Raw genomic sequence first — 24,316 nt, forward strand, 5'->3', positions numbered from 1 at the left:
TTGGTTTCCTCACATTTAAACCTTAAGCAAAATGTTGCATTCAAATATAGACAGCATTCATGAAGAAGATAGCTCAGAATACAATGATAGGTGTATTTTTAAAAAAGACATATATTAAAGATAATTTACCACTTTTAAATTCCAGGGCCTGGAAATCCTTTCTATAGTCAAACTCTTTATTTTCAGGGCTAGCTCTGTTTCTCACAGAGTCTTCCTTTGTAAGAATACTTTATAAAGAAAAGAAAGAAAAAAAAGGGGAAGGATAAAAAGCAGTAAGCCCAATAAATATGTTGATAAAATTTTTGAAAATACCTGCTATTACCTCAGCTGTAGCATGGTCAGATTTAAAACATTTAGTATAGCAAAATTCTGTCTCAAAATTCAGATTTCTGTACCTGCTTATGGTGTTGAACTTTAGAAAATCTTGTTATTTTCCCAAGACAAGAAGAGTGCCTCTCTGTCTCCCAGAACCACTTCTCTCCTTACCATGAGTCCATCTACTATAGTGTTACAAGGATGGAGCCTTAACATTTCTTACACATCCATTCACATTTAAGGTTGTAATTGTTTTTCCCTCCATTCAGTTCTTTTGTCCAGATGATTATGTGTTGTATTGGAAAAGAAAAAAAAAGTCAAGAATCAAGAGAATTGGATTCAACACTTGGTTTTGTTCTTTGTCTAGGGCTAAGAGCAAATAAGTAATCCTCTTTTAGATATAGTTTCTTTAGTTGAAAAAAAAATGGTTTGGACCTGTAAACCATTAAATACTCTTCTAGCTTTAGCATTCTAAGTAACATTCATCTTGAAAACTTAACTTCCAGTTGCAAAAATTACAGATAGTTCACAGAAGGGCATTTGGAAAAACTGCATACAGTTTATCGGCAATGCAGATATTTAAAATAGCTAATCCAACTCTATAAAATATCAGGAGTCTGTCCATGGTTGAATTTTGAAAACCACTTGGAATGCAAGTCAGGGAGATGACAGTAGCATAAATGTGGGGAAGGAGATGTAGCTTACTGGTTTGAGAAGTTCCCAAAGTACATGTAAGTTGGTCTTCTAATAAAATATAAATAAAGGGCAAAGTATTTGCTTTCTACAAATTTCTCTCTCTGCCTCTTCTGTCTATCTGTCTGTCTCTTTCTGTGTCTGTCTTTCTCCAAATCTCTCTGTCTCTGTTTCTCAATCTTTCTCCCTCTTTCTCCCTCCTTTTTCAGTCTCCACTAAATCCATCACTCCATTTCTTCTTTATATCCCTCTGTCTTCCTCTTTTTTCAGTCTCAACTAAATCCATCAATGCAATTCTCCTTTTACTAGAATGTTCTTTTTATCACTTCCCTCAATGAAATTTTGACATCTTTATTCCTCAGACTATAGATGAGGGGATTTAGCATGGGCACAATAATAGTGTAAAAGACAGAGGACACTTTCCCCTGATCCATGGAGCTGACTGAAGATGGCTGCAAGTACATGAATGCAAGAGAGCCAAAGAATACACCAACTGCTACAATATGGGAGCTGCAGGTACTGAAGGCTTTTGATCTGCCTTCAGTGGACTGAATTTTTAAAATGCTAGCAATGATAAAAACATAAGAGCAAATAATGGTCAGTGTTGGGAAAAAGATATTAAATGTGCTGGAGACCAGAGTCACTACATCATTGACATAGGTGCTAGAACAAGCAAGCTTCAAGAGTGGAAGGAGATCACAGAAATAATGATTAATTGCATATTCCTTACAGAAAAACACTCTAAGCATGCAGCCAGTGTGAGCTGTTGCCCCAATTAGGCCCAATGCATACACTCCACTCACCAACCATGAGCATACCTGATAGGTCATGATAAGACTATAACGGAGGGGATGGCATATAGCAACATAGCGGTCATATGCCATGACAGCCAACATTTGACATTCAGAAATGGCAAAAAACCCAAAAAAATAGAACTGAGTCATGCAGTCAGAATAAGAGATTGTGTTCTTCTCTGATACAAAATTCACTAGCATCTTGGGTGTAATGACAGTTGATTGACAGAAATCAATGAAGGACAAATTACAGAGGAAATAATACATGGGGTTATGTAGATGTGAACTCAGCCCAATAAGTATAATCATGCCCAGGTTCCCCAGCACAGTGACTACATAAATCCCTAGGAATAGGAAGAAGAGTGGCAGCTGGAGCTTAGGATGGTCTGTCAATCCTATGAGAATGAACTCGGTCACCAGTGAATAATTTCCTCTCTCCATTCTTTTTGAGTGTAGGGTAAGAAGAAAAGACAAGAATCTGTTCACAAGAAGAGAAAAAAAGAGTCCTCATTATTTTCAGTCTTGAGTGAAACCTCAGAAAGAACAATAAAATTATTATATAAATTCTTATGATTCTTTTGGCTCTGTCAGTTTTCCTTCATAAACTAAAGACTATCAACCTTATAGGTATATATGGTATGTAAAGTAGACTTGCTTAACTTTCTCTCTCACATACAATAATAATAGCTAATTATTTCTAAAGGTATTTGTTCACAAAATAAAATATATACAAAATATTACAATACATAAAATACTTGTAGAACATTGAGGATTATTTTATTAAATGACCATAGTAATCCTGTCTATAATAAACTCAAAGGTCAAAAGTTTTGGAACAAAAACTCATTATTTGACAGAAGTTGCTTGGAAAACTGAAAAACATTATGGCAGAAACTAGGTATAGACCAATATGTCATGCTGAATATCAAGATAAGGTCAAAATAGTTACATGATTTATACAGAAAGGGCAATATCATAAACAAATTAACAGAACATGGAATAATTTTTCTGTAATAATTATGGATAAGGGAAGAATTGAGGACCCAATGAGAGATAGAGAAGATTTAAATATAAAATATATAATTTTGATTATATAAACTTAGGAAGCTTTTGCACAAATAAAACAAATGCAAACAAAATTATAAGAAGAGCAGGTAATTGGAGGTAAGAGATTTTGCAACAAATATCTCTAATAAAGATCTCATTTATCAAATATGTAGAGAACTGAATCAAATTTACAAACATACAAGTTATTCCCTAGTGATAAATGGGCAAAGATTATGAACAAAAAATTTTCTGACAAAGAAACCAAAGCAAATACATTAAGTCATTATCGGTTAGAAAAAAGCAAATTAAAATAACTCTGAGGTAACATATTACATGTATCAGATTGGCTAATATGACAGAAAAAAAGATAAATTTTGGAGATATGTGGGAAAACCAGGACATTAATATATTGTTTGTGGAGTTGTAAACTGATCCAACAGTTCTACAGACCAATTTGGAACTATGCCCAAAAGCCAATATATAACATTGCAATAGCACTGTTAGTCATATATCCCAAAGACATTCACAAAAGGAGGAAAAATCTATTTGTACAAAAATATTTATAACATCTCCTTTTATGCTAGTTAAAAATTGGAAAGCAAAGGGATGCTCAACAATTTGGGAATGGTTAAACAAGAGTGGTATATTCTTGTGATGAAATATTAATGTGCTATAAGAAGTGTCAAAGAGGATGATTTTAGAAAAAATCTGTAAAGACTTATATGAACTGATGCATAGTGAAGTTAACAGAACCAGGAGAATTTTGTACACAGTAACAGCAATATTGTATCATAAAGAAGTGTAAATGTTTTAATTATTCTATATAATAGCTACTAGCTATTATATTAGCAATATAATAATCCAAAAAATTCCTAAAGAATTCATGATGAAGCATATTGTCAACTTTAAGAGAAAGAACTGATATTTGAAATCAGACTGAAGTATGCTATTTTTAGTTTCTTTCTTTTTTTTTTATTCAAGTCTTGTAAAAATGGCTGATATGGAAATATTTTACATAAGGGCACATGTGAAATTTTTATCTGATTGTTTACCATCACAGGGAGAGGGGGAGAGTAGAGAAAGAAAGAAGAATGAAATTTGGAACCAAAACTTTAGATAATTAAAAAAAAAACATTGAAACTTGTGTGCACATAGCAAGTGTACATAAGGATAAAATCCCAAATTACTTTCTCCTCAGAGGAAATCATCTAAACTCTTGACTCTTTGTGGAACTCTATTCACAAAACAGTGGCTTTTGAGCTCCCAACCAATTATATTTGGAGCTTATCATATTTTGGAGTCAAAACTATAGCCTCCTTACTTTGTAAGCAAAAGGGCTCAGTCATTGCCAAGGGCACATGATTGGACTGCTGTGAACTGGTAAGAAATCTAACATTTGTGAGGAGAGTTCTTGAGGTCTCAAGACATTTTTGAACAGAATGGTTGATTGATTTGATGGTCGATAAAAGAAATGGTATAGACTTATTGTACTTAAATTTTGTCAAAATAATTGATAAAGCTATATAAAAAATGTGAAGTGAAGTGACATGAACTGAACAAAAGTAATTTCATGGATTTACACTTGGCGTAACTCCTTACAAAGAATAGTCATTAATGATTTAATATCAACTTGAAAAGGGTCCTTGGAAGAGTACTTTAGGGATTAGTACTCTGTTTTGTGTTATTGATCATTCCTTGATCAGTGATTTGGATGACAACATTAATGGTTTCCACTGGACACAAATTTTGGAGAGAGAAGTACTCATAGTTTGACCAATTCATGATTCAAAAATATTCATGATAGTTTAGGACAATAGGCTTAATCTAGAATGATCAAATTAAATAGGAACAAATGAAAAATCCTGCATTGTAATATAGGAATCAGTTTTAAAAAAATATGGACATTGGTCAACCCATAGTTCGAGTACTGTTTCCTATACTGTTAGTCATAGTTGAGGAACACTTACAAAGGACAATATTCAGAAAAGGACAATGAAGGTCATGAATAATCTTGACTACATGCCACATGAGTATAAATTGAATGACTTGTGAAAATTAGCATGGAAAAGGGGAGGATCATGGTAATTGTTTCCAAATATTTTAATGATTGCTAGATCATTAAAATGAGATTAGACTTGTTGAGTTTCTCCCCAAAGTGTAGCACCAAAGGCAAAGTGTGAATGTTGCAAAGAAACATTGATGTAAGGATAAAATACCCAACAAGTATTTTTTATTCCAAAAGGAAAAGTTCTCTGTTGGTAGATAATGTGTTCTTTTTCAAGCAAAGATTTTATAAGCTTCATTAGTTTAGTGGGTATTTGGGTGGATTTGTGGGGTAGGACTTGAACTATATGGAAATTCCCTTTCAAGTCTCAAATTCTGCATTTCTTTAGTTCTGAAAGGAAGTTCCCCATAGTCCAGATTCTCTTTCTTTTTTTCAAACCAGCTGAACCCAGTTTTTTGCTCTGGGCAATTGAGTGATGGGTAGAATAGAATGTGGACATATCCTTTCTTTTGCAAGTCCCTGAATTTCCATGCATCTTTTTAAATTAAAATGAAGAATACCATCAAATTAATCAAACACTCACCCTCTATCACTGAATATTAAATCCTCTTCATTTACATGCTCTTGGCCGGTCAGTGTCTTCTATGAAACTTCATGGCACAGAAACTTTTAAATCCTTTTATTGATGATTAACTCCATCTCTAATATGCTCTAGAAATTGATTTGATCTGAAGATGATCATTTTGAATTTTGACATTATATAGAGTTTCCTCTTCAATATAGGCAAAGAAATAGCATTTACTCATATCAACAAAGCTTTTAATGATGTAGCTTGAGAGCTATATGGTTATTGAGAACATTCCTGGGACCTCATTAATAATACACAGAGAGAGAGGCTCCTACATAGAGATTCATCTCACAAGGGATTAGCACTTTTCAGGAAAGAATTTTTTACTGTTTTCTCTTACCTCCTAATTCTTGCCCTTTGTGTACATAAATATCTCAGACTTTGATGCCAGTGTTTTGCTGAGGAATTTTGTCATGTGGGACCAATTTATTTGAGTTAGCGTTCAGAAAGTTGAGGGCAGTTCTTAAAACTTTGATCACTCCCTGTCATGGTTGAAGCAACCTCAATTCAAATATAATGGTAATTGAAAAATTTGGACACCTAACAGGTCTGCATATTAACAAAATTAATGAGAAGGGACAGAAAAGAAGTATGTGAGTCAGGAACTAAATTTGTTTGAGAAGAAATAAAGTAACAGGACATCCATAATTGATAGCAACAAGAAACCCATTAGGTTAGTTGCTGAGTGATAGCAATAGAGTGAAGGACTGAAGATTTCAAAACCAAGCCAAGAACATGTTCTCTTCCAGATCTAATAGATAAAAGGGTATTTTAGAAAGCACATATATCCTTCAAAAAGCTGTCAGATTTGTCTTCTAGGTAATACCAAGTTTCAATGATCACCACCAAATAGAAATAATATGATAAGAAACAATTAGAATGAAAAGGAGTTTCTTAATAATAGGAAAAAAGTTGTAGAATGCAATGTGAAAAAGGATGAGTTATTATTGCTTAGGAGCAGGTAAACAGTGTCCAGAAGTACTTTCTTAATTGCTAATCTTTCCTGCTTCTATTTACCTTTCTTTAGTTCCTAGTGTATGTGTCTTCTGTCTATGAAATATATTATGAAGACTTTGTGAGAGATCTTAGCCTTCTCTTTTCCATTTTCAAGAGAGAAAATGTATTGTTTCAGGTTCTCTTCAGTGTGAGGTCCCCTAAAATTAGACAAGAATCAGACTTCAGATGAGCTCTGATAGAGAACAGTGGTGATCTAAGTATCCTGTTATAATCTGATATACATATATATATATGTATATATATATATACATATATATACATATATATATATATGTATGTATATCAGATTTTTTTTCCCTAAGGAAATAAGCATAAAATGTTCTCTCCCAAACTTTTACCAATTCTGCCATGGCCTCCCTTTCTCACATTCCTTGCTAATGGAGTTCTGAATGGCTAATCTCACAAATGAGTGGTCTTGAGTCCCTAGTGATATAATCCCACCAACCTTCTCAGAAATTTACATGTCAATTTATCTGAGCAAATATTAAGTACATATGCTGTACAACGTGCTGTACTGAGGATAGAAATGAATGATGAATGAATTACACATTATTTATTTTTATTCCCTAATTACATGTTAAAACAATTTTAAATATTCATTTTCAAAAACTTTTTAATCCCTCTCCCATCCTCACCTATCCCCTCCCTAAAATATTAAGCAACATGATATGGGTTCTATATGTGAAGTTATATAAACCATTTATTTCTATATTAGTAATTTTGTGGAAGAAAACTCTAATAAAAACAAAGTTAAAATAATTTGTTTTCGTCTTCATTTTAGAGCTCATCAATTTCTTCTGTGGACTTATATACCATTTTTGGTGGGGTCTTTTAGAATTCTCTTGAATCATTGTATTATTGAGCATTGTAAGTCATTTACAGTTATTCATCACTAATATTATTGTTCCTGTGTACATTGTTCTTCTGGTTCTGCTTACTCTACTCCATATCAGTTCATGTAACACTTTCTAGATTTTTCTGAAATCCTGCTCCTTCTCAGTTCTTTTTTAATGCTATTTTATTTTTCCAAATACATGCAAAAATAGAAAATATTCAGTCTTCATAATTCTCTCTCTGGATGTGGATAGCTCTTTTCATCACAAGTTAATTGGAATTGAAGAACCAAGTCAATCACAGCTGATAATTACTAATCTTCTTGTTCCTGTTTTGCTGTTTTGCTCACTTTATTTAGCCTCAGTTAATGTAAGTCTTCCCAGGCTTTTCTGAAATCAGCCTGCTCATCATTTTGTATAGAAAAATAATGTTCTATTACATTCATATACCATAATTTATTCAGTTATTATCCAACTGAGGGGCATCCCCTCAATTTCCAAATCCTTGCCACTACAAAAAGTGTTGCTGGAAACATTTTTGCACATATGGGGCCTTTCCTCTCTTTTATGATCCCTTTGGAATACAGAAACAGTAGCTGCTCATCATTTCTTATGACACAATAATATTTCATTTCAATAATATACTAAAACTTTCTCAACCATTCCAGAATTGATAGGCATCTCTTCAATTTCCATTTTTTTTCCACCACAAAAACAGTCACCGTAATCATTTTTGTACAAATACTTTCTCCCCTTTCCACTTTTTAAAAAAATTTCTTTGATATTCAGATCTAGCAGTGCTACTGCTGGATGAAAGGACATGCAATTTTATAGGCCTTTGGACATATTTACAAATTTCACTCCAGAATGGTTGGATTTCTTCATAAGTCCTCCAACAGTGCATTGATTTTCCAATTTCCTCACAATCCCTCTAACATTTATTATTTTCCTTTTCTATCATATTAGGCAACCTTTTGTGAGATGGTACTTAGATGTGTTTTAATTTTCATTTGTCTAATCAGTATTGATTTATAAAATTTTTTCATGACTATAGATATCTTTAACTTTTTTTGTCTGTAAACTGGTTGTTCATATTCTTGGACCATTGATCAATTGAAAAAATGACCTATATTCTTCTAATTTGACTTGGTTCCACATATTTTGAGAAATAAACTCTGTCACAGATAGTTATTGTAAAATATCTACCCATATTTATGCTTTCCTTCTAATATTTGTTTCATTGTGCAAAACTTTTAAGTTTCATGTAATCCAATTTATCCATTTTATTTCCCACCATATTGTCTGTCTCTTGTTTGATAATAAATTCTTTCTTAATACATAGATCTGACACTTGTACTATTCCATGATTCCCCAAATTGCCCATTATATTCCACACTATGTCTAACTCATGTATCTATTTGGATTTTGTCTTGGCATTTGTTGTAAGATGTTAGTCCATATTTAATTTTTGCAATATTGTTTTCCATTTTGCCTAGTAGTTGTCCCCTAAGCTTGAATCTTGTACAGATTGGACAAGCTCTCTAGAGGATCTTGGTACTGGCCTGAGTTCTTGGTCTTAGAAGAGGAGTGATGAGGTGGGAACCCACATGCATGTTCAAATATGGAATTTGTTTATTCCAAATTCTCTCAGCCTTGTATACCCTAATACCTTTATATAACCATAGCATACTGCACATGCAATAATGTGGGGCCACATAAACAACTTGCTATTATTGTATGTAGATGACTCTTTGCCACTTAGTAAACTCTGCTTTAATTACAACACAGGTTGTCACCACCTCCTGACTTCTCAGGAAGGTTGAGAGACATTAGGGGAGATGGGGAGCCTAACCAGACACTGTCAGCAGGTTCCCTCTGGGGTGGAAGAGTTTATCCCTCACCCAGAGTTCCCCCCTGTCTGTGGCCCTCTACAGAATCTTTGGATTTATCAAACACTAAGTTACTCTGATCTTTTACTAGTATATATTATGTATTGAATCTATTCCATTAATCCACCACAGTATTTCTTAGTCAGTACCAGATTGTTTGATGACTATATTTTACAATACATATTGAGATCTGGTGTGAATAGGCCATCTTCCTTCACTTTTTTTTTTTTTTCATTAATTTCCTTGTTATTCTTCAAGTTTTGTTCTTCCAGACAAATTTTGTTACTATTTTTCTATTTTTGTAATATCATTTTTGGTAGTTTGATAGCATTGAATTAATAGATTAATTTATGTAAAAGTCATTTTTATTATGTTTACTCTGTGTACCCAGGAGCAATTGGTATCTCTTTTTTTGAGTAGTATTTTATCTTTCCAATTAACGATAGTTTTCAACTTTCATTGTTCTAAGATTGTGAGTTCCACATTTTTTCTGTCTCCCTCTTTTATTTTCTTTCTTTCCAAAACAGCAAGAAACCTCACATAAGGTATACATATACTATCATTTAAAACACATTTCCATATTAGTCATGTTGTGAAAGAAAAATCAGAACAAAAGGGAAAAACCACGAGAAAGAAAAAGAAAAAAAACATAGTATTTTCAGACTAGTTTCCATAGTTCTCTAGATGAAGATGATATTTTCTATCCCAAGTCTGCTGGGATTGTCTTGGATCACTGCATTGATAAGAAGAGCTAAGTCTATCATAGTTGATCATGATATAATCTTTCTGTTACTATGTACATTTTTCTTCTGGTTCTATTTACTTCCCTCAGCATTAGTTAATATAGATCTTTCCAGGCTTTCCTTAAATAACACTGCTCATCATTTCTTGTAGAATAATAATATTTCATTACATTCATATACCATAACTTATTCAGACATTCCCCAATTGAGGGGCATTCACTCAATTTTCAATTCCATGCCAAGACAAAAAGAGCTGCTACAAATATTTTTGTACATATGGGTCCTTTCCCCTCTTTTCTGATCTCTTTGGGATATAGACTCCACAGTGGTACTGCTGGATGAAAGGGAAAGTACAGTTTGATAGCCCTTTGGGAATAGTTCCTGAAGAGTTGTATCATTTACAACTCCACCAACAATGAATGAATATCCCAATTTTCCCAGATCCCTTCCAATATTTATTATCTTTTTTTTCCTGTCATCTTAGACAAATTTGATAGGTATGAAAGGATACTTGTGAATTTTTAAAAGTGCATTTCTCCAATCAATAGTGACTTAGAACATTTTTTCATATGACTACAGATTTTTCATCTAAAATTATCTATTCCTATCTTTTGACCATTTATCAATTGAAGAATGGTTTGTATTCTTATAAATTTGACTTAGTTCTCTATATATTTTAGAAATGACACCTTTATCAGAAACACTGGCTGAAAAGATGTTTCCAAGCTTTATGCTTTCCTTCTAATCTTGACTGCATTTAGTTTTGTTTGTGCAAAATCTTTTTAATTGCAAGTAATAAAAATTTTTCATTTTAGATTTCATAATGTTTTCTAATTCTTCTTTAGTCATGAATTCCTCTTTTCTCCAAAGATCTGAGAGATATATTATCCCCTGTTTTTCTAATTTGCTTATAATATCACCCTTTAAGTCTAAATCATGAACCCATTTCAATCTTATCTTGGTATAGGATATGAGATGTTGGTCTATTCCTTACTTCCGCCACACTCTTTTCCAGTTTTCCCAGCAATTTTTCTCAAATAATGGGTTCTTATTTCAGACATTGCAGTCTTTGGATTTATCAAAAAGTAGATTTCTGTAGCGATTGTCTATTTTGTCTTGCTTACCTAGACTATTTCACCAATCTACCTTTCTATTTCTTAGTCAGTACCAAATGGTTTTGATGACTGCTGTTTTAAAATAGTTTTAGGTCTGGTACAGCTTAGTCCCTTTCCTTTGCATTTTTTTTCTTTCATTCTATTGTGTTCACAAATTGTATCCCCCTTGACTTTGGGGGGTGAACTCTGAAACTTTCCTCTGATAGAGACCCACCCTTGCTCTTAAGTGGTTTCATTTTGTTGGAAATCTTGGCAGGGACTAACTGCACCCTCTATTAACTAGCTGCATTCTCCATTGAGTTGAAGATTAGCCCAGACCACTCCCAATAGTTCCAACTTAAGTGGTCTTGTTTAGTTGGAGATCTGGCCCTGATATTCCTGTTGAATGACTTGAAACTCCAAGATAAGTACTTTCTTTTCAACTGGAAATCTAGGCCTGAGGGCATCAAAACTCATTCAATAGAAGTTCCAGCCTCAGACTTCTTACAAAAAGTCAATTTTGAACTCCAAATCTCTGCAGAGGTCCGAAATAGGATTATGCTTTGCTAAAGAAGCAAAGCTGGCTGCCAGGATTCCTGCCCATTGTGAAAACATCCTCTTCTCAGTGCAAACCTTTATTTCCCTACTAGGACCTCTTGCCACTAAGAAGTCTGTCTTCCTAGCAAAGCGGCTTCTCAGTGCCAATAAAAATTCCTTTTCTTGCCACATTCAGATTTTGGGTTTGTGAATTGTTTCACATTGGACCTGCACCAACCAGAGGGGATTCTCCACCCCAGTTCCCACAACTTTCTGCCCTGCCAATAACCACACCAGTTTCCTTGATATGCTTGACCTTTTGTTTTCCAAGATGAATTTTATTATTTTTTCTAGCTCTAAAAATAATTTTTTGGCAATTTCCATGTATATGGAGGCTACCTACTCTGGAAGGTAGCATTTCCTGAGAGTTTTCCAACTTATGAATATTCACACTTTGTCACCCATGCTACTTGTGGGCTGAACCCTGAATATCAAGTTGGGGATGTTTTGTTGATTCAAGATCATATCAACTTGGTAGGCCTCAGTGGTCAAAATCCACTCAAAGTTCCCAATGATGAGAGGCTTGGAAAAAGATTTCTTCTGATGTCCTGTGACTGGGTTCTGAGACAACAGGCCCATTGCATTTGGGAAGGAATGGAATAAAAATGATCATTGAAGGAAGGAGCCTATGTTGTGGTAGGAGGACCCAACTTTGAAACCATTGCAGAGTGTCGCTTTCTGCAGAAAGTAGGGGCTGCCAGAGATGACAGTGGCCAGACACTGTGACTTTGAGTCTTTGTATTCTCCCTCATCACAAACAAATCAGTATTGGACTATGAAAACTGGGACACAGTTGGTAATGAGGAAGTACTGGTGGCTGCATGCCTGGCTGCTAAGAAGTTGGAGCAATTTATCTGTGCACCTGTGGAAAGTATACAGGCCCTGTTGATGAGGCATAGATATGGGGTACCTAAATGAAATTAGGGTTTAATTGAGGTCTAGGGGCAGGTTAGGGGTACAGGGAGTCAAATAGAGTTCCCTTTTCACCCCATTGGATTCGGCACAAGGATATTGAGTTAAATGAAGTCTAGTGGTGGTGCAAGTCCCCAATAAAAGCATTTATTGGCCCGAAAAGCTAGATTGTTAAAAGAGGTTTATTATGGGGTTTGGAAGTAAGGATAAAGTATAGTTAGGGAACTAGGTAAAGGTAGAGATAAGAAGGACACCGGACAGAGGATCCAGTGGACAGAGGGTCCTGGCATGCCAAGCGTGAGGCTGGCATATTTGGGACCTCTTCAAAGAGGGGGGTCCAGCTTGGCCCCTTTTATAATGGGAGATTTAGCTAGAGGGACCTGTGGGTGTAGCCCCAAGTTGGCTTAGGTCTGGATCTTCTATTGGAATTCAAAGGGACCAGGATTTGTGAATCAAAAGGTAATTGCATTAACTAGGAGGGGTTGGGAATCAGAAAGAAAGGAATCTTAAAGGGACCACACCCACATCACTGCCTGAGAAGACTTTTTGACTCACAGACTGCCTGGCGGCTTCTGTTCCCTGCTGTCCACTTGGTATTCCAGACAGTGATCAGCTTTACTTCTTTGCTTGAGTTATTTAGCTTTCTGTCTTGAGGTTATGGTGGAAAGGTATTCTATATCCTCAGAATACCTACTTATCCTTTGAGGTCTTTCCTAATGGTATCCAATTCTCTTTTATTCCATTAGTCCCTTTCCTATAATGGAAAGCTGGATCGTTCTATTGTATTCCTGTCCACAATTAGTATCCTTCATTCCACCTCCAGTGGACTTATCTAAGAATTAAGTCCAGTTTGCATTAAGGCTGCTGCTAATATTTTGAAAAGACTATGTGTACACTTTCTGAGTCCTACTCTAAGGTCCTTTGTGGTCCAGACCAGTATGAGTTACTCATTTAATACTCTGGGAATAAAAATCAGTTGGACAGAAATGTTTCTTTCTGCTGAAGACTTGACTGAGTGGGAAACAAAAGTTTAAGGTTGTGAGAATATGTATGTAAATATGATGATGACAAAGAGTATACAGGCTTCTTAGACAATAAAGAATGAATGTTTCTTCTTTTTCTTTTTTGTTCCTTAAAAATTTTTTTTTATTATAATAACTTTTTATTGACAGAACCCATGCCAGGGTAATTTTTTACAACATTATCCCTTGCACTCACTTCTGTTCCAAATTTTCCCCTCTCTCCCTCCACCCTCTCCCCTAGATGGCAAGTAGTCCTATATATGTTAAATATGTCGCAGTATATCATAGATACAATATATGTGTGCAGAACCAAACAGTTCTCTTGTTGCACAGGGAGAATTGGATTCAGAAGGTAAAAATAACTTGGGAAGAAAAACAAAAATGCAAAAAGTTTACATTCATTTTCCAGTGTTCTTTCTTTGGGTGTAGCTGCTTCTGTCCATCATTGATCAATTGAAACTGAGTTAGGTCTCTTTGTCAAAGAAATCCACTTCCATCAGAATACATCCTCAAACAGTATCATTGTTGAAGTATATAATGATCTCCTGGTTCTGCTCATTTCATTTAGCATCAGTTCATGTAAGTCTCGCCAATCCTCTCTATATTCATCCTGCTAGTCATTTCTTACAGAACAATAATACTCCATAACATTCATATACCAAAATTTACCCAACCATTCTCCAATCGATGGGCATCCATTCATTTTCCAGTTTCTAGACCTACAAACAGGGCTGCCACAAACATTTTGGCACATACAGGTCCCTTTCCCTTCTTTAGTATTTCTTTTGGATATAAGCCCAGTAGAAAAACTGCTGGATCATAGTTTGATAACTTTTGGGGCATAATTCCAGATTGCTCTCCAGAATGGTTGGATTCGTTTACAACTCCACCAACAATGCATCAGTGTCCCAAATTTCCCGCATCCCCTCCAACATTCATCATTATTTTTTCCTGTCATCTTAGTCAATCTGACAGGTGTGTAATGGTATCTCAAGGTTGTCTTATTTTGCATTTCTCTGATCAATAGTGATTTGGAACACACTTTCATATGAATGACAATATATCCTTTGACCATTTGTCAATTGGAGAATGGCTTGATTTCTTTTAAATTAGAGTCAATTCTCTATATATTTTGGAAATGAGGCCTTTATCAGAACCTTTAACTGTGAAGATGTTTTCCCAGTTTGTTGCTTCCCTTCTAATCTTGTTTGTTCCCTTCTAATCTTGTTTTGTTTGTACAAAGGCTTTTTAATTTGATATAATCAAAATTTTCTGTTTTGTGATCAGTAATGGTCTCTAGTTCATCTTCAGTCACAAATTTCTTTCTCCTCCACAAGTCTGAGAGGTAAATTATCCTATGTTCCTCTAATTTATTTATAATCTCTTCTTTATATCTAAATCATGGACCCATTTTGATCTTATCTTGATATACGGTGTTAAGTGTGGGTCCATTCCTAATTTCTGCCATACTAATTTCCAGTTTTCCCAGCAGTTTTTGTCAAATAATGAATTCCTATCCCAAAAGTTGAGATCTTTGGGTTTGTCAAACACTAGATTGCTATAGTTGACTATTCTGTCTTGTGAATCTAACCTATTCCACTGATCAACTAATCTATTTCTTAGCCAATACCAAATGGTTTTGGTGACTGCTGCTTTAAAATATGGTTTTAGGTCAGGTACAGCTAGGCCACCTTCATTTGATTTTTTTTTCATTAATTCCCTTGAGATTCTTAACCTTTTGTTTTTCCATGTGAATTTTGCTGTTATTTTTTCTAGATCATTAAAATATTTTCTTGGAAGTCTGATTGGTATAGCACTAAATAAATAGACTAGTTTGGGGATTATTGTCATCTTTATTATATTCGCTTGGCCTATCCAAGTGCACTTAATATTTTTCCAATTATTTAAATCTGACTTTATTTGTGTGGAAAGTTTTTTGTAATTTTGCTCACATAATTCCTGACTTTCCTTTGGTAGATAGATTCCCAAATATTTTATGCTGTCAACAGTTATTCTGAATGGAATTTCTCTTTGTATCTCTTGCTGTTGGATTTTGTTGGTGATGTATAAAAATGCGGAGGATTTATGTGGATTTATTTTGTATCCTGCAACTTTGCTAAAATTATGAATTATTTTTAATAGCTTTTTAGTAGAATCTCTGGGGTTCTCTAAGTATACCATCATATCATCTCCAAAGAGTAATAGTTTGGTTTCCTCATTACTTACTCTAATTCCTTTAATCTTTTTATTGACTCTTATTGCCGAGGCTAGTGTTTCTAATACAATATTAAATAATAATGGTGATGATGGGCAACCTTGTTTCACCCCTGATCTTACTGGGAGAGGTTCCAGTTTTTCCCCATTGCATATGATGCTTACTGACAGTTTTAAATATATGCTCCTGACTTTTTTAAGGAAAAGTCCATTTATTACTATCCTCTCAAGTGTTTTTATTAGGAATGGATTCAACATTCACTCTTGAAAAATCTTGTGTTTCAAATTTTTCCTGCCCTTATCCCACCCCCTTCCCTAGAAAGCAAGTACTCCAATATATGTCAAACATGTACAATTATTCTATACATATTTAAAGATTTATTATGTTGCACAAGAATATGAACACAAAACTCAAGAGAAGCATAGAAAAATAAATGGGGAAAATATATTTTTAAAGGTTAAGCGGTTCAGATCCCTGGATGAAAAAACTATATCTGTAACTCTTAAGAACTGTATCTGTTACTGGAGCAGAGAGAGGGAAGCATCACATGATCAGAGAATGTGGTTGTGAAGGGACACTGATGTGATACCAAAGAATAAAATATTAATAAATGATATTTTTAATATTTAATCTCAAAAGTGATAAGGAAGGAAAGTACATTTTGATAAAGGGTACAGTAAACAATGAAGTAGCAATGATTCTAAATTTATATGCACCAAGTGGTAGAGAAGCCAAATTCCTAGAGAAGCTTTTGAGTCAGTCATAGGAAGAAATAGATGCAAAACTATATTAGTGGGAGATCTTAACCTTATCTTCTCAGAATCAGACAAATTTAATCACAAAATAAATAATAAATAAACTAAGGAAGTTAATAGAGTCCTAGAAAACCTAAATATAATAGACCTCAGGAGAAAGGTGAATAAGGACAAAAAGTAGTATACCTTTTCCTCAGCGGTACATGGTACCTACACAAAAATTGATTGAGTATTATGACATAAAAATCTCACAATCGAATGCAGAAAGGAAGGAATAATAACTGCTTCCTTTCCAGGTAACAATACAAAAAAAGCAATGAAAAATCAAGGAAAAATACACTAAAGACCAACTGGAAATTAAATAATCTAATTGTAAAAAAAAATGGGTGGATACAACAAATCACAGAAGCAATCTAAGAAAATGACAATAATGAGGCAACATACCAAAACCTATGTGATGCAACCAAAGCAATTCTTAAAGGGTATTTTATATCTCTAGATAGCGACTTAACAAAATAGAACAGGAGAGATTAATGAATTAGGTATGCAACTAAAAAAGCTAGAAAAAGAATAAATTAAAATTTTCAATTAAATACCAAATTAGAAAATGTGAAACTCAAAGTAGAGATTAATAAAATTGAAACTAAGAAAATTGATGAACTAATAAATAAAATTAAGAATTGGGTTTTTTTGGGGGGGGAACCAAGAAATTATATAAATCTTTGGTTAGTTTGATTAGAAAAAAAAGAAAGGAATCATGAACATCAAAAGTGAACTTACCACTAAGGAAAAAGAAATTAATGAAATAATTAGGACATATTTTGCCCAAATGTATGGCAGCAAATCCAATATTCTAACCAAAATAGATGAATATTTATAAAAACGTAAATTGCCTAGATTTACAAAAGTAGAAATAAATTATTTAACTAGTCCTATTTTAGAAAATGAAATTGAACAAGCATTAATAAGCTCCCTAAGAAAAAATCTCCAGGGCCAGATGAATTGACAAATTAATTCTATCAATCAGTTAAAGAAAAATTAATTTGAATACAATGGAAAATATTTGGAAAAACAGGTAAAGAAGGAGTCCTATCAAATTCCTTCTATGACACAAATATGATACTGATACCCAAATCAGGAAGGGCCAAAACAGACAAAGAAAATTACAGACAAATCTATTTAACGGATATTGATGCAAAAATTTTAATAAAATATTAGCAAGGAGATTATAATAACTTATCAACAGCATAATACACTATGATCAAATGGGATTTATATGAGGAATGGAGGACTTGTTCAATGTCAGGAAAGCTATTATCATAATCAACCATATCAATAATAAAGCCAATAAATAACCTATGATAATTTCAATTAATGCAGAAAACACTTTTGATAAAATACAACACCCATTCCTACTTAAAAAAAATAACTCTTCAACAAATATTTGATTATTTATTTCTTCACCTTGAAAGGTCTTTAGGAAACAAAATTTTACAAATCAGTCATAAATTTCTATAAGCTTTGAGAAGCATAAGAAAGAAAGGATTTAAGCTACAAGCCCAGTCAATTAAGTGATGGAGTAGACCAAATACAGAGTAAAAGGAAATGGTTCAAGATTTAATGAAATAATATAACAAAAAAGAAGGCAAAGCTAGAGAAAAAGCATAGCAGTTAAGGTACATAAACTTTTTGTAGCAACTGTGAACAAAATATGCAGAGATGTGGGTCTTGAGAAATGACATCTTCAATGGTAGCTATACCACTTTGCAATTCTTAAAATTGCAGTGGCTTATCAAAACAAAGACTAGTATTTTGATATTATTTGTTATTATATTTAATTCCTATGATTGCTCCAAGAGAATGACTATAATACATTTGAAAATATATAGAGTCATGGAGAGATTTCATTAAAAAGATTCTGAATAGAAAGTGTACATTTCTGTATCTTGGCATCTGAAAAGAAAAGATTTTGCCAAAAGGAATACAACTTCCAGACAAAGTATAAATTCATTACATTGGCATTTTCTTTTAACAATTTCCCTTGTTCTACGAAGCTGACTGAAGAAGGCTGCAGATAGCTGAAGGTAGTTGACCTAAATAACAAAATACATAGCAGTTTAGAGATTGTCTTTGCCCACTAAATAGTGAGCTCCTTGACAGCAGATATTGTTTTTTGCCTTTCTTTGTTTTTCCAGCACATATCACAGTCCCTAATACAATGGGTTCTTAATAAATGCTTATTGACTGACTTGTCAGTAATTTGAATAATGTTAGCAAGGGAGATCAGTTATTTAATTTATAAATGAATAGGGTTATATTTAGGATGCAGGCTCAAAAATTTTCTTACAAATTCTTACAAATGCAAGATCAAAAAATGTGGAGGAGACCCCTGCTCCAGGCAGTCATTAACATGTATATTCATGTCAGTGAAGATAATTAAATCTCCAGCTACAGGATACATGTATAAGAACTCCTCCAATTTCTCATATAGTCCCTCAAAAATAATTCCATCCACACTGTCTCTCTGGACCAATGTAGATTTAGTTGGCAAATCATTTCCATAATTTAACAATGAATTTATTTAATGTTATTGTCCCAGAATACCAAAAGACACCAAAAAAGAAAGAAACTTCTCTTTCCTATGTCTCTTTCCATTTTACATGCATAGTATAACACTCATCCACTACAACCCTGATTCTCCTTCTTATGCCAGGTAACACTTCCATCTTCTTTAGTAGAAGGGTGAATAGAATCCCAAAGCCTTTATGATTTTACAAGATAGCTCAGTTGATACTTAGCTATTGAGAATCAAACACTTGGCCATTGCACAGGTTCAACAGCTTCATCCTTTCTTGCTGGCAACCAGGACATAAAAAAAACCCTAACTCTTTTCTTCTCAGATTTTGTATATTAAGTGATCCAGCTTTTAAAGTTTAGGGATCCATAATGGGCTCCACATAAACTGTACAAATCTGTAACAGAATCTCTGAAGTCTCTCTATCTAGATGCTACTCCTGTTAGAATAATTGATGCATGCAGAGTCCCAGATTAAAGCTGATCTGAGAGTGTCTTTATGAGAATTGTGAACTGAGAATGTCTTCTTACACTTTTGGTAAAAACACACACACACAAAAGAAAACACACAAAAAAACCCAATTATCTTGCATCTGCTAATTAAACTCATTGCCTCAAATGAACCTATTGCCTGCTAGTAATCTTACAATTTGATTATTAAAACTCTTAAGCAAATAATTGATTATTTGTTTCTTCACCCTGAAAGGTTTTTAGAACACAAAATTTTACTCACCAATTCTAAGTTTCTATAAACCTTGAGGATTTGACAAGGCTAGTAGAAGCTAGTAGTATTAGTGGTTGATGATTACACAGCTTGTTGAAGGACACAAAGACATCCACAGAATTTAAGTGCTCTGCAATCCTTAATGATGAGGAACATACCAAGAAAAGGAAATTATCACATAAACAATATAAGAAAGAAAGAAATTAATCCATAAATATGATCAATTAATTGGTTAGATAAAACAAATACAAAGTAAAAGGAAATGGGTCAAGATTGAATGGAATAATATAACAATGAAAGGCAAAGCTACAGGAAAAACTGAGCAGTTAAGGTACATATAAGTTGCTTGTTGCAACAGTGGATAACATGAGAGTCTTTGAAAGTGAAATTTTTAGAATATAATAGTAACTACACTACTTTGCAATTCTTAAAATAGCAGTGACCCATCAAAACAAAAACATGATATTCTGATATTATTTATTAGTATATTTGATTATTATGAATGCTCCAAAAGAAGTACCGTGATATATTTGAAAACAGAGAATCATGGAGAAATTTCAGAAAAGACATTGTGAGTTATCTCCTTATCTCATATAGTATATAGCAATGTATCTTGACATCTGGGGAAAAAGTGATTTTTCCAAAAGGAATGCAGCTTCAAGAACAAAGTATAATATATTCATTACCCTTGCACTTCTTTTCTTCACCAGAACATTCTCCTCTCCATGAATTTCTTCATGGCAACTTTCACATCCTTGTTCCTCAGGCTGTAGATCAGGGGGTTCAACATGGGGACAAGGATTGTGTAAAACACAGAGGACATTTTCCCTTGTTCCATGGAGCTGACTGAAGAAGGCTGCAGATACATGAAGGCAGCTGAGCCAAAGAAGAGAGAAACAGCTGCCATGTGGGAGCTGCAGGTGCTGAAAGCCTTGGATCTCCCTTCAGTGGAACGGATGCGGAGAATGCTAGCAATAATGAAGATGTAAGAGCTAAGAATGGCCAGAGTTGGGGTGAGGAGATTAAATGCACTGAAGCAAACAACCAACATTTCATTAATATAGGTATTAGAGCAAGAAAGCTTCAGGAGGGCATTGAGATCACAGAAGTAATGGTTGACGACATTGTCCTTACAGAAGAACAGTCTAAGCATGCATCCTGTGTGAACTGTAGCACCAACTAAGGCGAAAAAGAATGCACCACTTCCCAGCCAAATACACAGCTGAGGGGACATAATGACATTATATAGCAGGGGACTACATATGGCAACATAACGATCATATGCCATAGCTGCTAACATATGACACTCAGCAATTATAAAAATGATAAAGAAATAGAGCTGAGTCATACATTCATTGTAGGAGATAGTGTTCTTCTCTGACACAAAATTTACCAACATTTTGGGAGTAATTACAGTAGAATGACAGAAATCAATGAAAGATAAACTGCTGAGTAAATAATACATGGGAGTGTGGAGGTGAGAGGTGATTCCAATTAATGTTATCATGCCCAAGTTCCCCACAACAGTGACCACATAGATGCTCAAAAATAGTAATAAAAGGGGAATCTGGAACTCTGGCCTGTGTGTTAGTCCTTCAAGTATGAAATCTGTCACTGCAGAGTTATTTCCTCTGTCCATTTGAAAAGTACACTCTGTTGGAATGGGAAAAAAGCAGCACATTAGAGGAGATCTTCATGTTTTTTCAGAGAATCATAAACAATGGGAGACTGGGGGGCAGTTAGGTGTTGCAATGGACAGAGCACTGATTCTGGAGTCAGGAAGACCTGATTCAAACCCCACCTCAAAAACTTAACAATTCTAGATGTGTGACCCCAAATGCAATCAAGAAAAAAAGAAAGAGAGAGATAGTGAAGAATCAGTCACAAAAAAAGGACTACCAGTGTTTCTTTGTGGCCAGTGACTTATCCTTGATATCTGTATCTGAAGTCTTAATAAAATTTCAGATGACAAGAAACAATGATTCTATCCCATTTCAGAGATAAGAAAATATTTTTGAGATGTTCATTTTTAATCTGAGGTCAAAACTTGAAAATGCAATGAAACTGTAGCCCTCTCTTTAATAAAACACTACTGAAAAACAGAGGTTGGAACAACCTTGACAATTACTAATTCTGCACTTTCCTTCATAGTGAACTATTTCTTGATCAAACATGTTGATATCTCCTAATGACCAGGAAGGCTTTTCAAGATGTGTTTCACAAAATCTTAGCTCCTATGACTTTAGGCTTAGAAGGAGACTATTACTCACCTGGCAGTCTTGGAACTTAAGGTTATCTTTCTCATTGTTCTAGATGGTGAATGGTATTGATTAGGTTCATGTCGACAGTTTGGAAAACCGTCCTTATTTTTGTTCTCAGCCTAATTAATAGTATGAATCTCACACATTGAACTTCTTTCAAAATTCTGAAATAGAGATCCAAGTTTCTGTTTGCAGGTTTTGGGATAGAGTTTCTCTTCAGATGTAAAGGGGCAAGCAGCACTTATCAATATAACTGGAGCTGCTGGCTTATTTGGTATGATGACGGTTTTCTCTTAGGACTGGAGAACCCTGGGATTTGATTAGAAGTACAAATAGGTACTACTAAAGTTTCACTTCTATCTCACTAGGGATAAAATAATTCTAATGTCAGGTGTTTTATTTTTCACCCTTCTTTTCCTCCTATAAATAGGTTTATTTTGATTTTTAAATTGGGTTCATTATATTAAATCTCTACCTTATGTTTCCGAGGGAAACAGGAAATAGCATGTATTAATAGTGTAGAAAAAGTATTTCACATGCTATTTCTTAGATATATACTATTTTGTGAAATTTTAAAATTACCATGATTTTGGAAGAGAAGGCAAAGCTTTTTCTTTTCTCTTCTTATAGAAATGAAAACTCTTAAGATAAGAGAATTTTTTTTTAGATTCAGTTAGTTAAAAAAAAAAAAAACAGGTGTCATTTTTTTGGAAGCACTATGAGTCTTGGAGTAATGAGTGATTTAAATATGATTCCTTTTTATAACACATACTTATGCAAGGGACAGCTAAATGGTGAAGTGGATAGAGTATTGGGCTGAGTCATTGAGTTCTCTTTGTTTTTGTTTGTTCTTAAATAATAGCTTTTTTTATTTTCAACATACATACAAAGATCCTTTTCAGCATTCACTCTTTTTTAAATTTTTATTTATTTTTATTTTTTATATTTTTAATAATTATAATTTTTATTGACAGAACCCATGCCTGGATTGTTTTACAACATTATCCCTTGCATTCATTTCTGTTCTGATTTTTCCCCTCCCTCCTTCCACCCCCTGCCCTAGATGGCAGGCAGTCCTATACATGTTGAATATGTCACAGTATATCCTAGATACAATATATGTATGCAGAACCAAACAGTTCTCTTGTTGCACAAGAAGAGTTGGATTCAAAAGGTAAAAATAACCCAGGAAGAAAAACAAAAATGCAAACAGTTTACATTCATTTCCCAGTGTTCTTTCTTTGGATGTAGCTGCTTCTGTCCAACATTGATCAATTGAAACTGAATTCAATCTTCTTTTTGTTGAAGAAATCCACTTCCATCAGAATACATCCTCATACAATATAGTTGTTGAAGTGTATAATGATCTCCTGGTTCTGCTCATTTCGCTTAACATCAGTTCATGTAAGTTTTTCTAAGCCTCTCTGTATTCATCCTGCTGGTCATTTCTTACAGAACAATAATATTCCATAACATTCATATACACAATTTACCCAGCCATTCTCCAATTGATGGGCATCCACTCAGTTTCCAGTTTCTGGCCAATAAAAACAGGTCTGCCACAAACATTTTGGCACATACAGGTCCCTTTCCCTTCTTTAGTATCTCTTTGGGATATAAGCCCAATAGTAACACTGCTGGATCAAAGGGTAAGCACAGTTTGATAATTTTTTGGGCATAATTCCAGATTGCTCTCCAGAATGGTTGGATTTGTTCACAACTCCACCAACAATGCATCAGTGTCCCAGTTTTCCTGCATCCTCTCCAACATTCATCATTATTTTTCCTGTCATCTTAGCTAATCTGACAGGTGTGTAGTGGTATCTCAGAGTTGTCTTAATTTGCATTTCTCTGATCAATAGTGATTTGGAACACTCTTTCATATGTTTGGAAATAGTTTCAATTTCATCATCTGAAAATTGTCTGTTCACATCCTTTGACCATTTATCAACTGGAGAATGGCTTGATTTCTTATAAATTAGAGTCAATTCTCTCTATATTTTGGAAATGGGGCCTTTATCAGAACCTTTAACTGTGAAAATGTTTTCCCAGTTTGTTGCTTCCCTTCTAATCTTGTTTGCATTAGTTTTTTTTTTTTTTTTTTTTTTTTTTTTTTTTTTTTTTTTTTTTTTTTTTTGGTACAAAGGCTTTTTAATTTGATATAATCAAAATTTTCTGTTTTGTGATAATAATGATCT

General features: G+C 34.0%; 2 protein-coding genes and 1 pseudogene across 2 annotated transcripts; 1 reads left to right on the forward strand and 2 right to left on the reverse strand.

The window, feature by feature from the left end:
* Positions 1-1,313: 1,313 nt before the first annotated feature.
* LOC127558049 (olfactory receptor 150-like) lies at positions 1,314-2,270 on the reverse strand. The gene has a single exon (XM_051991282.1). The coding sequence runs from the start codon at positions 2,241-2,243 to the stop codon at positions 1,314-1,316; it is 930 nt and encodes a 309-aa protein (XP_051847242.1). The 5' UTR covers positions 2,244-2,270.
* Positions 2,271-11,964: 9,694 nt separating this feature from the next.
* On the forward strand, positions 11,965-12,573 carry LOC127557331 (purine nucleoside phosphorylase-like; annotated as a pseudogene).
* A 7,987-nt stretch (positions 12,574-20,560) lies between these two features.
* Positions 20,561-21,496, reverse strand: LOC127558050 (olfactory receptor 8G1-like). Its single transcript, XM_051991283.1, has one exon. The coding sequence runs from the start codon at positions 21,494-21,496 to the stop codon at positions 20,561-20,563; it is 936 nt and encodes a 311-aa protein (XP_051847243.1).
* Between the last annotated feature and the right edge of the window lie 2,820 nt (positions 21,497-24,316).

The sequence above is a fragment of the Antechinus flavipes genome, chromosome 3 (genome assembly GCF_016432865.1).
Source record: "Antechinus flavipes isolate AdamAnt ecotype Samford, QLD, Australia chromosome 3, AdamAnt_v2, whole genome shotgun sequence".
NCBI lineage: Eukaryota > Metazoa > Chordata > Mammalia > Dasyuromorphia > Dasyuridae > Antechinus > Antechinus flavipes.